Below are 14,733 nucleotides of genomic sequence, written 5' to 3' on the forward strand. Positions count from 1 at the left end.
CCATTATCTTTCCTACTAGGCATTGCTGCTGACATTAATGTCTACCTCAAAAATGTACATCCCTTTTATCTTCCTCTCTCCTAAGAACCTTTATTTTCTTTTCAGGCTGATGCTGTTCTAGAAAATTCTTCCTGAAGTTTCTCATAATTAAAACTCTACATTATAATCTATTAGAAGCTGTCCATTAGTGTGTGCTAACCACTGCAGACAGATACAGCCTGTAACTAAAAGGAAGTTTTGAACACAAGTTAGTAATTATGTCTTGATCCAACACTTGTTATCAGCTGTGAGGTCTGACAGGCCAGGGTTTTAATTTGGAAAGACTCTACACGTTAATACCACCACACTAAAATATTATGATGCATGGAAAAAAAAGAGAGACTAACCGATGACAGACCTATTACTCTTCACCATTCCAAGCAATGCAAATACAAAAAGCATCCAATAACAATAGTTTGTACCTCTGAAGTCTCACAAACAGCATTTCATTGTGCAATATTTACTCTTCACCAAAATATTTTCTATCAATGTTCAGATCTATTTTTAAGAAGATATTAAAAAGGAAATACTCAAAGACCAAAGAACCCCAACCCTTCAAAAAGCTGACTGACCCTTACCAGTACTCAAAACTGAAACCTGTAAAAAGCTCAAGATCTTCCCTATACAGTGGCATGCTATAAAGAACAGAGGTAAACAACTGATACATGGCAAGGATTTCCAGCTTGCAGAAGTGTCTGAAGGATGCTGTGACCTTTTTGAGAGCAGATCAAACCAAATGGCAAGGATCTCTAACTTCAAGGTGAGCCCTGTCTAGTGTTGCATTGGAGTTGGATGCATTTACAAGAGGTGGTGGGGATTTCTTCCCTGGCCATCCCAACATCACTGTGTCTCATCAAACAGCCAGTGAAGATTACACTATTTTTAGACATCACTAAATTTGTGAACTAACATAATACACATAGTATACTATCCAATATATGGTATGCCAACACAGCATCATTTTAAAGGAGTTAGTGGGGTTTTACTATTATTTGTTTAATGACCCTTTTCACATTGCACTTCTCTTCATGACTAGAGGATCCTATTTTTAAATATTACAAACTATAAGTGCTAAACACAAGAATTTTGGCAAGCTATGAGGGTTGAACGTTAATTCTAGTTTACATTGCCAGGATAATGGCAACTTCAGTCAACAAAAGCTGCTTTTTCATACCAAAACCCAGGTCTACACAGGTTTCAATAGTAAATCAATTAGACTGGAAGAATGGTAAAGGAATAAGATGTAGCCATGTATCCCCATGCACACTGGAGAAAAAAAATAACTAACAGAAACATACCACACTGACCAAACACTTCCTTCACTGACAGTCCAAAGGCATCAATTCTACAAACAGGATTACTTTACACACGGAATTTCCTCTTCTTGGGTACACACAGACGTACTTGCTGTTATTGTGCCAATCTTTAAGTTGAACTGTGTTAAAGATATTTCAGGGACAGCAGTAAGTCTAACTGCTGTGGGTCTAACGTAAAGGGAAAAGCCAAAAGCACTTGGCAGACAATGAGAACAAACTTGCATATTTAAAGGTAATTACAGTGAAACACTCTATAATCACAGAATTGTATGAAACCAAGCAATAAAGGTTACTGTATATTGGTTAATTCTATTTAAAGCTGCAGGAATGAAAAGATCTGTGTTGGGATGTAAAGGAAGTGTTTTCGTATACGATTAACTTGCAGAACAATTGCAGTGAAAACTCTAAAAATATTAACAAGACTCTATCCACACAGAAATTATATGAAACCCAAGTTTCTCCATTCCAGAGAGGCATAATATTCTAATAAGAACTATCCTAATCTTCACCCAGCAATAATTTCAAGATGATATTATTATTCTCATTTCCTTGAATAATATCCATACTCCAGGGCCATTTTCCTTCTCATATTCAATATCATGCATGCTTGTATCAAGATTCCTTTCTTCATATCCTGTCACAGTATCAATCACTGCCTCCTGTCCACTCAATCCACTTTTGATTTATCAGCCGCCGTCTTTCTGGACTCCATAACTCGACCCAAACCATTTTAGCAAGACATTGACAAATAGCACCCAGTATCACATCAACCTGTTCCACTTAGTAAACTAAGAAACAGGAACTGTGACATCTCTGCATAAGTATTCCATTCTATTCCCCAGACTGATGTATATTAATGAGGAGATGGTATTTGAAATGCTTCTTCCACATCAGCATCTAATATGATCAAATTAGGAAATGGGATGATTTATTAAATTTCGTAGAGCTGAAATATTTCTTTATATCACTGTATGTGTGGTTTCAGAAAGTGAGCTGTTGCTTTCAATTTTTCCACTGAGGATGTGCCCGCATTTCACAGACGAATTATTGTCTTTAAAAAGATTGCAAGAAGGCGAAATGTTATTAAGCAAATGCTCAGTAAAACAAACTAAATCGGTTTTAAAATTCCTAATTTAATGTAAATCTTGGTTGTTTTGCTGAAATTCAGTTTGTGATCTTATTAAGTCATATTTGCATTGTACTGTTTTGCTGTAGGACAGCTTTAAATTTATAGCATGACTAGGAAGCCCCACTTTTGTGACTCTAAAAAATGCATCTAAAATAAAATAGTTATAATATGCACAGTTTTCTTATCTTCTAAAAGAAAGTACAAACCAGATCATTTGAGGTTATAAACAATACCTACTCCAAATATTTTTTAAAGCTGTCAGTGAAAACTCCTTTTGCCTTTCCAATTAAAACTGGATATGTCAGTATTTAACAGTTGGAACTCTGTAAACCCTTCACTCAGATAAAACATCTATGTTGGAGAAGTTATGGAAAAAATTACATTACATACATTTTTGCCAACATTTTCACTACCTTGAAAAACAACTTTAATTTGATGAGGGCTTGTGGGGAGAAAAGACATAATGGGATACAGAATTTGTGCCATCTGAGTGGCTTCACCAAAGACAAACCCAGTGATTTAAAGACCCCGTGTAATGGATCTTAACTTCCAATATGAAATCAGTTTTCTAGGGTTGATCCCATTCCCCTTGGGGAAAAAAAAAACCCAAACAAATCACAGTTGCTCAAGTCCTTTGAAGGTACAACAGGAACGTTACAAATACTAGTAGCAGAGATAGTATCTTCATTGCTCTATCTCATCGCTGCTCTTTAGGTGGGTCAGTAGATTTTACTCCCTTCCACTCACAATTCAGAAGTCAGAGGTGAACAAGAATACTTTAGTGGGTAACTCATTCTTTACCACACTAACACAAGGTGGTTGCCTGAGGTACTTCTGATCACCAGTTTTTCTATTGGAGGAGACAGAGAACATTTGTTCCTTAATCATCTTTTCTCACCATTCTTTTTTTTAACTTTCTCTTTTATATCGATCCACCACGTTCCCTCTTTCCCCCACAACCTCTGTTGCAGACTGCAGAATCACAACATACTCAGCTCTCTTAGGAAAGCTGCTCATACCTTCAATCAAGTGCATAAGATAGATTTTGAGATGGAAAAAGGAGGAAGTATTTAACATTGTTGCAACTATCTCAGCACTAACAAGCAGGGAAAACATAGGTCTAAACTACTAAACTCTTCTCCAGAAATAAGTTTCATCCATGGCTTCTCAGTGTAACATTACAGCTGAAAGCAGACTTGGGAAAAAAAACACAATAAAGGATTCAACGTGTCCTGTTGGGTTTAGCTTTATGCTTTTAACATTTTAGTTTTATGCTTTTAACATGCCAAAAGGCTCATCTGTAATGATTTAGGATGTTATTTATAAATATTTTCCCTGAAGATCCATGTCTGTGAATAGTAACATCACTTAAAGTGACATGCAGCTATACCTTCATAGCTAGAGCACTGAAAAGCTAGGATATTGTATACATAAAATATTTTATGCACAGTATTTCCTAGCACAAAATGAAAGCAACAGCAGTCATGGTTTTAAAGTTTTTAGGTGCATAATTTCCATATATTGCAATGACTATTAACATCAGTAATAGCTGGAAAAGATGACCATTCTACTATGTCTAATGAGATGTGCAATTTATACAATAAGAAAACAGATCTTTAAATCAGGTTATCATTTTTCCTACTGCTGAGTATCTGACATACTGAAAAAAACACCTTCATTTTCACCTTATTGTTTTGACATTTCATTGTTTCAGAACTGATGTTAGTAAAACAGTGGATATTTACAGAAATGTTTCTACATGCAGCACGGTAGCTTATCTGGGATCTGCAGCTCTCAGGATAAGAAAACTCAAAGAGAGATCAGACAGTTTAAATAACCAAATTGCTACTACAAAGGCACTGCAGCAATAAATGTCCAGGCAACTATTCTAATTAACAGCTGTGAATAAGTCATGAAAGAACACAAGTAAGAAAAAGTGAAACATTTGTATCTTTTGGTAACAAGTTTTCAACATTTAGAGGAAACATCTCTACTTGTTTAGTACACAAAAGTGACATGTTTTGCTAAATCCTTAGTGCAGACACACAATCACCTGGCTGAAGATCTGTAAACACATACCACAAGAGCTTTGGTCTGCCTGATACACTCAATAATTAATTTAAATTCAACAGAAAATGCTAACAGTAAATTTGACATCCAGGAATAAACTTTACATAAAGCTCTTCATTGAAAAATAGACACACACAAAAACTGAGCTTCTTTTCATTACAGAGGTATGAAGCATACTTTATAACACAATTTGCAACATCTGATTAAGATTTAAATATTTAAATCATTTATTATTGAAAATATTCATTTGTCACAATCCAATTTATGAAACATTTCAGCACCCAGAGATCTTTAAATATTATGGGAAAAAAAATAAAGCATAAGTAAATTCTCATCTCTTTCCAATGGAAATACAGATGAGAAAAACAGAAACAGTTGAGTGTGACTTTCAGGGAGCCAACTTTATGCACGGGAGTTGTGGAGATAAGTAAACAAACAAAACCCACACCAAGTTTTCAGATGATTGGAGTTAAAGCAAGGCATCTTTATTAATGCTTTCTGCACTTAGCCAAATGCAAAATATAGAACTTGTCTTCAAAACCAACTGTTCCACCAGTGTAATTTAAAGATTCTGTACATCAAAAGCACAGCAGAGAGATTTCAAAGCAGGAAGAGTTTCAAGTGAGATGTAGTTCAGACGATCACTTACAACCATCACTTCTAGTATATTCCAAACTCAGTAGCTATACAGAGACCTTAAAGGAATGTTTTTACAGTAGAAATAATAACTTTCTTTTTTCCTAGAAAAGAGTCTTACCTTCTTGTTCTACTTTTTGATCTCGACCTTTGAGACCTGTAGGATTTGCCTCTGCCCCTTGATCGGCTACGACTGCGTTTTCTTCTAGAACCATATGAAGAGCTACTGCTGGACCTGTGTCTGCGCCTAAAACAAAACCATGCTATTAGTGTGCTGCTGCTCCTGCGACAAAAAGAAACACAAACAAAAACACCAACAGTTTACCTAAAAGGGACAGTGTGGTTTTTATTATGCTGTAGAAGCCTTAAATGTCACTATTACACTGTAATAAGTAATTCACATACATATAGGTAATGCTTGTCTTCAGGAGCTTCTATTCTATAGCATACATCCCAAAAGAGAATAAGGGTAAACAGGGAAACAGAACTGATTTAACTGATTTGCCTAAAATCACACAATACCTCAATGGAGTTTCTGACTGAGTTCAGTCCAGAGTCTGAGAGGGGAAAAGGAAAATGCTTTTCTCTCAATCTCCCTGTTTCATTTACTCAAACAACAAAATACTCATAAAAAAGGAAAAAGGTGAAGCAAAAGATACTAAATCCATAAACTAAACTAATTAATCCCAAAACTGAGAAGAGAGATACCTTTCAAGCAGTCACCTTAAAATTTCCTCTCTGCCTCCATCTCCCTAACAGCTAACTAAATAACGACCACAATCCTTATGAGAATCTCCACATCTTTGGCCTTTTATATGTCCAAATAATATTAAAATATAAGACCACATAAAAATACTGCTGTAATCCAGGATGCAGTCAGTGTGACGTGCTTTTCTAGCACATGGGAAAAGGTGCTGCATTACTACAAGTAGTGCTGCAGTAGTCCAAACTGGAAACAATGTACAGGCCACCTACTAAAGCACAGGTCTTCCTCTGAAAAAGGAATGCACTGTTCCTACTAAATGAAGATGAAGAACAATAATTGTAGAGACTACTGCTTTTGATTCTTCAGGGTCAGGGATAAACCCAGCAGGAGCCCAGCGTGTAACAGTGACTTTACTGCCAGGAGCAAATGCCCTCAACTAAGGGCAAAGCAAAGGTGCCAGACAGATGCTAAAAGCAGACACTTTCCTCTCTTCTGGATTCAATTTAAGTCAACTGGTCTTCGTCCAGACTCTAATCTCCCTTCAAGCTCTGTTTTTATCTGTGAGATAGCCATGCCTGCACTGGACTAAAGAGATTCATAAAGCTGCATGTCATCAGCATATTGTTGGCATCGAAGCCCGTGTCATCTCACTGTGTCCCCTAAGGGCTGTATGGAGATGCTAAGCAGAAGCAGAAGAGAGGATGGAAATAAACAAATAAGACACCCTCCACAACCAGCCAACTTGCTCCTCATTGACACACTCTTCTGCCAGCTAAGGACAGGTTTGTCAGGAGCACTTCCTAATGCATTTACAGGACAATTAGGCACTGTGAGTATTTTCCTGCTCCTCTGGCTAACAATATTGGCCAGCACCTGTTCAGTTTGACTCCAGGATCACTGCAAGTCAGACAATCAGGATAGCACACCTGATCTCAACTGGTCAGGTACAGAAAGGGGCCTCTGATGACAAAATATAGCATCGAGTCAAGAAAAAAATGGTAGATGCAGCCACATGATTTGTGTTCTAAACACCTAGCTGGACACTTAAAAAATAGCAATACTAATGGTGAAAACTAACTGCTGCAGCAAATCTATAGACCTAAGTCATCCTAAGTCTTTGGATTGAGAAAGTCATGGTCTGGAAAAACTTACTTAGTTTATTACAACAGAAACGAAGTAATAAAGAACGGCTTACAAGCAGTTGAATTAAACTACTTTACAGGGTAGTGTTAATATAGGAACTACCATACTTCCAAAAAGAGATTCCAAATTCATTATTCAGAAGGAGGAGAAAGGAAGAGTTATTTTAGCTTTACTGGGTTTTGTCTGTTTTAATAATGAGGTTACCTTCAGATCTGCATGCACACTGGTTGTGTTTTCTTGGAGGGAAGGAAAGTGTTTGGGTTTTTTTGGTGGTGGTGGTTTGGGGGTTTTTTTCTTTGCACGTAAATGAAAATATTGCCACATCTTTGGAAATTCAGAGCAAACTTTGCTGTAAAACTCCAACCTAGAGCTGACTCCACTCTGGATTCAAACACTTCTCTCTTTCTACCATAATATGAACAAGCTCGATCTGTAAACAACCACGACAGACAGTAAATTACTACAAATGCACCTCTTCTCATACGAATGTGAACGAGACTGGAGATCTCGAGACCGTGAGCTTGACCTTGATTTCCTTCCAGACTTTTTACGGCTGTACGTTCTGCTGTCTGAGGAGCTACTTGAAGAGGAACGCCTGCGGTGCTTCTTTTTCCTTCTGCTTCTGTTCTCTTCCTCTGTGTCCGAGGAGCGACGGCCCATTTTTCAACTACATAGAAAAAAGTAATCTAGACTGTAAGAAAGTCTCTTGGCTACATTATGTTGTTATGTATATTACAAAACCACTCTGTGTGTATGTGTGTGTGTGCATAAATAAACAAACACGTCATTACACCCTGTTCAAGGCCATCACTTGAAGAGCAAATCTGGTTCACGTGCAAAAATAAAACTCAAGGTTTTAGTATAAGATGTCAACAAATTCATAGGGTTTTGGTCAAATCCATTAAGCAAGCAGCTTGCAATTTGCACTGTCAGCAATTCATTTCTTGTAGTATGGAAGATTTGTCGTCCATTCTCACGAGAGATCTTTCAGAACTCTTTAAACAGACACATGAACTGATAAAATCTACATCAGAATGTGTCTCCATTTTAACTTATTTTTAAGTTTTTGCCTCAGATACTAGTTTTTCAGTAATTTGGAGAGTAATGTGTGATACTTCTGATATTTCACTTTTAGATGCTACACAATCAGCAGTGCAGCATCCTTAATATCTTTAATTTACAGTTACAAGTAAAGATCCACAATACTTAATCAATAGAGCACAACCTATTGATTTCAGCTACAGGTGTGATTCAGTTTCTGTGCTTTCAAGTTATGCAATTAAAATAATGTACATTTTTTTCCTATGTGTTTTAATTAACATACACATAGAGAAAAAAAAATCTAGGAAGTTCTTTTTAAATGAATTTAAACTAGACTTAGATTGATTTTGGTCCTCAGTTTAGATCCACTCAACTTTAAATTGCTTTATTCCAAAAACAGAGCTATAAATATTAAGCTACAGAAATGTTTCTTAATTGCCAATGTGTTTATTTGGACAAAATTTACAGACTTTGATAACAGATTTGAAAAAGAGAGAAGGTGGAGAAGCCTGCCATTTATTAATTGTTGTGAAGACAATCTTCTTCACTGGGAACTCCCAAGAGATCAGTTTCATTGCTTCACAATTAAAGAAATGTTTTAATTCTTGACTTTTCAGGCTGCTAAAAAAAGAGCATAATGCTTTAAAAATCAATTTTCCTGTCCCAGCAGTATCAGCCCTGTCCATTCAAGTCTTCAAGATGCCCCTTCAGACACTCTTCAACTCATGGCAGTTAGGAAGAGCCTTTCCTGCCAAGAATTAATGGTTATTTCAACGGTCCCTAGCTTCTTCTGCATTGGGAAAATGGGAATTCATTATTCTTTAATACTCATACCAACACCTAGATCACAGATATATTTTGCCACAACATCACCTGTCTGTAACCAACACTGAATCATTGCTGGTGCTCATATATCTAGCATAAACTGGTGGAACTTGATCATTTTCTGCAAGCAAGCTTTTGCCCTTCCTCTCACCTTTTACCACCTAGGCAGCACCACCCTGGTCTCCAGGGCAGAGACTGAAAACACAACAAGAAGAGAAATTCACCATGAACCACATTTATGCTTATATTCACAAAAGGTTTACCTGCAAATACAAGCCTTGAGTATGCTGGTGCTTTCAGTCAAAATGTGTGACTGAGCAAAAAAGCACCATGTTTAGTTGCACAAAGTTTCTTAAACCAACATTTTCACCCCCAAGTTCCCAAGACAGATGGAATTCTCTTGCACACAGTCACACTTGCTACAGTGCTACACTGATACATGTAAACACCCAAGGAGGCGTGGGATTTGCAAAGCCAGTGTACTGTGACCAAATTCCCCCACAGAGCCTTCCAAGGGGCTGCAATACAATAAACATACAGAAAATGTTGCATCTGGCAGAGCCTGAAGATGATGTCAGAGATGAGGGTTTGCTTGTCAAATTGAGACCCTCTTCCCACACTACTGAGCACGTCCTAGGGAATCACAGACCCCTGGAGCCAGGTTGAGAGGCTGCAGAAAGCACAAGTCAGAAGTCAAAGCAACATCCTCCTGAAAGTCCCAACTTCTGGACCTGGCACCTACTTCAAGAAGAGTTTCCATATTATTTACCCATCAGCTGTTTAATGCAAAATAAGACACAGTCCCTTAAGTATCTGGATTTTCTCTGATGTTCACTAGAGTTCACTCACTGCCACAATCAAAACAGAAGCTATGTAAACTTGTGCCTGTGTAGTCAAATCTCTGTGGACTCCAGACAGCTCTTCGGCACGCAGCTCTGAGCTATCAGTTCTGCTCCTGCAGCCAGGAGTGCCTACAAATTAGCCATTACTAAGCCTTGCTGCAGAAAATCACTCTATATATTTACTTCACTTCTCGATAGTTTCTGTTTTCAGCACTTTAGAGATGGCTCTTCAGATAACAATCTAAACACAGCACATTTGAAATATACAGCTTAAACAGCTAACCCTCCATGCAACTAAACCAGCCAAATTTTAGGAGGAGGAATTGCTACGCAACAGAGTTTCTTGTTTAAATGAAGTTATTTCTCCCATCTTACTGAAGTTACTCTGCATAGATTTTGAAAAAGACAGAGGTACTACTTCACAGACTATTTTATCTCATTTAAGGACTTATGCCTTCAGTTTATAATTCTGTAGAGGAATGACAATTTGTGTCAACACACCATCTTGTGCAGTCACTTTAATTTTTCCACCTCACAGCAGAAGATTTACAGGGCTCTAAGGTACTAACAGTTATTGAGCAGGAAAATAAAGCTCTTCAAATGAACGTGAACTTCAATCGCAAACTTAACATAAGCAGAACTGCTCAGAAACTAAAATGCACAGGTTTTAAGCTCTAAGCTCACAGACCACAGCTCATGGCAGTGAGACTGATGAAAGACACCAAAGAAACAAAGAGTACAAAAGCCATTTCTGCTGAGATACTTGCCACTTGATGTGGTCGTCGTTATGACCCAGAACATTACACTTCAACATATATATCTTCTGTTGCTTAGCGTCTTTTTTTTAGCCATCAGCTTCCTTCCCCATTTGGACATATAACTAGATTAAACAGCACACAAAGCTATGTGAAACATATCATCTAAATTTTGTGTCTTCAGGACCAAAGAACAACTACAAGCCACAGTCCTTCCGTATGATAGGACAAGGCCTGTGGCACACGCGCACGTACTTGAGGCTCAGGAGCTTCAGGAGCACTGAGTATACTGTAGATAGGGTACAGGACAAAGGTACATTGGTGACTGATGCTCTGCACCTTCTAGAGTTTCCACTGGAAAAGAAGTTGCCAGAGCACACTGTTGATCCTGGGACAATTTGTGCAGCCAAGTCCTAGTAGCTGTTTCCTACAAGGACATCTTGGAAGCACACAGGTGACAGACAGCTTTGTCTGACAGGCACTTTCACCAGGGTCTTCAGCATATGAACCACAGTTTCCTGCAAAGACACCTCTTACAAACATCATACCTGAGAGAAGTCAATTATCAAGACCTGTAACAGGTTAGTATTCTCCCTAAGTACTTGGCTTCTGTCAAACCCTCTTTAAGTGTAGGCACTGTGAGAGATACAGTTCTCAATACCTGCCAAGACATGAAAGGCTTTCATCTCCACTATGGAACAATACTAGAAGGAGGAGGAGGAAGGAAAGGCATATTAACAAGCACCAACGGCAAAAGAATGGTTTCAGCTGAACTTAGAGCCTGTGTTACCTCCCAGGCATTCATGGGGAGACAGTCTCCATCAGATCAGTGAGGCTCATTTTTTTACAATCACCTAGCCCCAACCTTCCTCCTGCATGGTTCTCACTCACTCTTATTCACCCACTCCTTCTTTTTCCCTCTTATATTCCCTTTCTCACTCCTGAATTTAGACCAAACTACTCTGGTCAAACAGTAAAATTCTCAGAAAGACTGAGAACTCCAAAGATGATGTCTGAAGACATGAGGACTCACAGCAGCTACATGAGTAGGAAACTCATGCTGAAGCCTCAGATATAACAGAGTATCATTAATTAATCAGCTACTTAAATACTTTTGAAGGCTGTAGTGAATGTCTATGAACTTCAGCATGTTGAAGGCTTGCAGTTTGTCTAAAATTGAACAGCTTTTCAATAGGATGGCTAGACCTGAGCACAGGTACGTTGGAGTACCTAAAAGAGAGGTCTTTGTTTTTTCAGTAGTCAATTTTTGTTTCTGTTAAGTCTTGTTTGTCAAAACTGATCTTGCAACACTTTGGTTGAAATATAAACAAAAAATCTGAGCAAAGAATACAATTAGCACAATATTTAGTTACCATGATCAGCCAGGAGTGACAAAGTCAAAATAATCTCCACATTTGTTTACAAACACAAGTTATGCTTGTTAGTTACTAAGCACCTTTGAAAATTGACTTGCAATAACCACTAACCACTCACATTGTTTATGTAGCATTGCTGCAAGCAAGATCCTTTAAGAACTTACAATCCTGCCAAACTGTGCAAGTCCATCCATAGGAGAGAATCAACAAGTTGGGACGAGATGCTACTTCAGCTTCAGCCAGGGAATAAGGTTAACTGAAGGAAAACTTGTTCTAAGTCCTTGACAAACATGCTCATTAAGTAGTAAGGAGGGGTCACAGTGTTTCTAATGGCAACTCTGCTCCCCTAAAAAGGAAACCACAAGCAGGCAGCGGGTTGAACTCCTTCTCAGATAGCTTCTGTGTGTGGATAGATCAAAGACTGTCTTTGTATCTGCCTCCACCAAGCTTGGAGTTATGTGGAAACTGTCCCTGCTCTACTAATCAGCAGAGGAAGAGATTTGATTAGAAAAGAGATTAAGGTGACTGTTCACATGAGAGAAGCAACCACAATTGTTGATTTTATGTGCTTATCCCGTGATGCGTCTCTCCCTCAGCCCTGTTTCCAGATCACTACAAGAGGAACACTTGAATGGCATCTACCAAGAGAGCTACCCCAGAACAGGTCACCTCTGAAGAAAACCTAGAGATCAAAGGATCAGGGGAATTCAGTTACTCACAATCTCTCCCACAGGAAGAAGAATCCACAAACACCAAACACTGAATGCTGTCCTCTGGTCACATAACAGATACCATCTTACACAGATGTATTAAGTCCTTTTCAAAATCATTAATCCTGACCTTGAAGAAAGTTTGCGTCCATTCAAAATCAAGAATGAACAATTCATTTATAATCACAATATTCCTTAATTCTACTTCAGTTTCCACATTGTGGGAGAAAACTAGGCTCAAGGAACATCCACTGTGATCCAGGACAGCAACAGCAATGTGGAGAACTGAACCATGAAACCCTAGCGTGATGCTCATCTAGTAAGAGCTCACTTCATAAGCCATCTTTCACTCAATAAGAACGTCTGAAAAAAATCTCGTATCTGAGGAAAAAGTTGCACCCAGATTTCTATGTATCTGAAACATAAAATGAAAACACCCCACATGACTGATGCCAGCTACAGCACGTCAGAGACAGAAAAATACTTGTCAAACATCTTCTCTACCCACGCTTTCATAGATAAGAGCTGGGGAAGTACAATTCGACGTGAATTATTTCCTCTTATCCCCCTGTGAGCCAAAAAATAAGAGCGGATTCCCTGGGAAAGTGCTAGGGACAGCAACATCCACCACCGGTACTATGTGCTCCCCACTCACTGGTCCTGTCTGCGTAACAGCAGCAGGAAAAGGAGCCTGGACAGCGCCCGGCCAGGGAGCAGCAGCTCAGGTCAGTTTCCACAAAGGAAATTGACCAGAGTCAGGAAGAGTGACCCTCGTGTCCGGGTCCGCTCCCCGCCGGCCGCTGCCGCCCTGCCCGCACGTCACCTGCTCCCCTGCCCCGCACGCTCCTAGAAAAGACGGACACGTTTATGAGTGGGGTTCTCACACAACTCTCCCCGCCCCCCTCATTCCTCAGCCGCTCACGTCGTTGCCCGCCACCGCCGGGACGCCGAGCCGGGTACCGGCGGGACCGCCGGCACCGGGGCCAATGAAAAGAAACGACCCGCAGCGTTTCCACGCCAGGGACGGCCAGGCCGTGGCGACTGGCCTCGGAGTCGCCATGGCAACACTGGGCTTTGCCCCGCCGGGTCCTCCCCGCCATCCCCGACCCCGCTCCGCAGCCGGGGGCTGCCGCGTCTTCCCGGCGCGCCGAGGCCCTGGGGAACGGCAGCAGGCCGCAGGGCTCGCCCTGCCGCCGCCGCGGCGGCCCGCGGTGCCCTGCCGTCTCTCAGCCGGGGGTGGGCCCGCCGCCGGGCCCCGCCGCCTTACCTGAACGGCGGAGCGGCCGGGCCGGGTCGGGTCAGGCCGGGCCGGGCCGTGGGAACGGAGGCGGCGCCGGGCTGCGGCTGCCGGTTTGAGCTCAGCGCCTTCCTGGGCGGCGGGCAGGCAGCGCCAAGCCACCTCCGAGCTCATCCAGGCGGCCAGGCAGCGCCGCCGAGCGCCGAGGAATCGATGCGGCGGCGCGCCGGCCGCCCCGGCGGGGCGAGCCCCACGCGTGACGGGCCGCGAATGCCGCGAGGCCGCCGCTGAACCCGCGGCGCCGAGACCACCGCAGTGACTTACCGGCGCGTGGCCCGGGCACGCTGCCGGCCGCCTCCTCTGCTGCGGGGAGAGGCGCGGGGGCGGCGGCGCGGGGAGTTTCGGCTCGAAGTGATTAATGAGGGTCGGTGTTTCCCGGCATTGACAAACCCCCGCCGGGGCGAAGGGGCAGCGCTGCCCACACTCCCACACCCCACCCGCGGCGTGGGCACCGCACCGGGGCCACGCTATACCCGGGAAAAAAGAGCGCGGCAGCCGCGGCTGAGCTCGGCCCTGCCCGCCGCCGCCGAACCGAGCTCAGTCGCCGCCGAGTAACGGCCAAAAACGCAACGAAACGATTTAATCCCTACATCGATTCTGTCTTTTGACGAATTGGGTTAGTTTCATGCGAGTTTCCGAGCCCTCGCTCCTCGCCACGGGAACTGCGAAGTGTGTCGTGAGGATCAACGAAACGGGAGGATGGAAGAGCCGCTGAGCATCATCTTCCCGGGCGGCAGCACGGGGCCTGTCCGTCCCCGCCGGGGCTCCCGGTGTTCGGTCATCCCAGGACCCGAAATGTCACCAGAGGCGGAGCGGGGGCCAGTTCGCGGGTGGCGGAACCTGCCCCG

General features: G+C 41.6%; 1 protein-coding gene across 2 annotated transcripts in view; it reads right to left on the reverse strand.

Moving 5' to 3' along the window:
* The window catches only part of RSRC1 (arginine and serine rich coiled-coil 1), a 155,057-nt gene extending 141,113 nt beyond the window's left edge, over positions 1-13,944 (reverse strand). Inside the window, exons 1-3 of one of the 2 annotated variants that reach the window (XM_062005724.1) lie at positions 13,856-13,944; positions 7,566-7,706; positions 5,312-5,437 (exon numbers count right to left, since the gene is read on the reverse strand). In XM_062005724.1, coding sequence (XP_061861708.1) covers positions 5,312-5,437; positions 7,566-7,699 — 260 coding nt within the window. In that variant the 5' untranslated portion in view covers positions 7,700-7,706; positions 13,856-13,944. Of the gene's footprint in view, positions 1-5,311; positions 5,438-7,511; positions 7,707-13,855 lie in introns of both variants that reach the window. The other variant, XM_062005723.1, reaches the window with a different exon arrangement.
* Between the last annotated feature and the right edge of the window lie 789 nt (positions 13,945-14,733).

Source organism: Colius striatus, chromosome 12, assembly GCF_028858725.1.
Source record: "Colius striatus isolate bColStr4 chromosome 12, bColStr4.1.hap1, whole genome shotgun sequence".
Classification (NCBI taxonomy): Eukaryota; Metazoa; Chordata; class Aves; order Coliiformes; family Coliidae; genus Colius; species Colius striatus.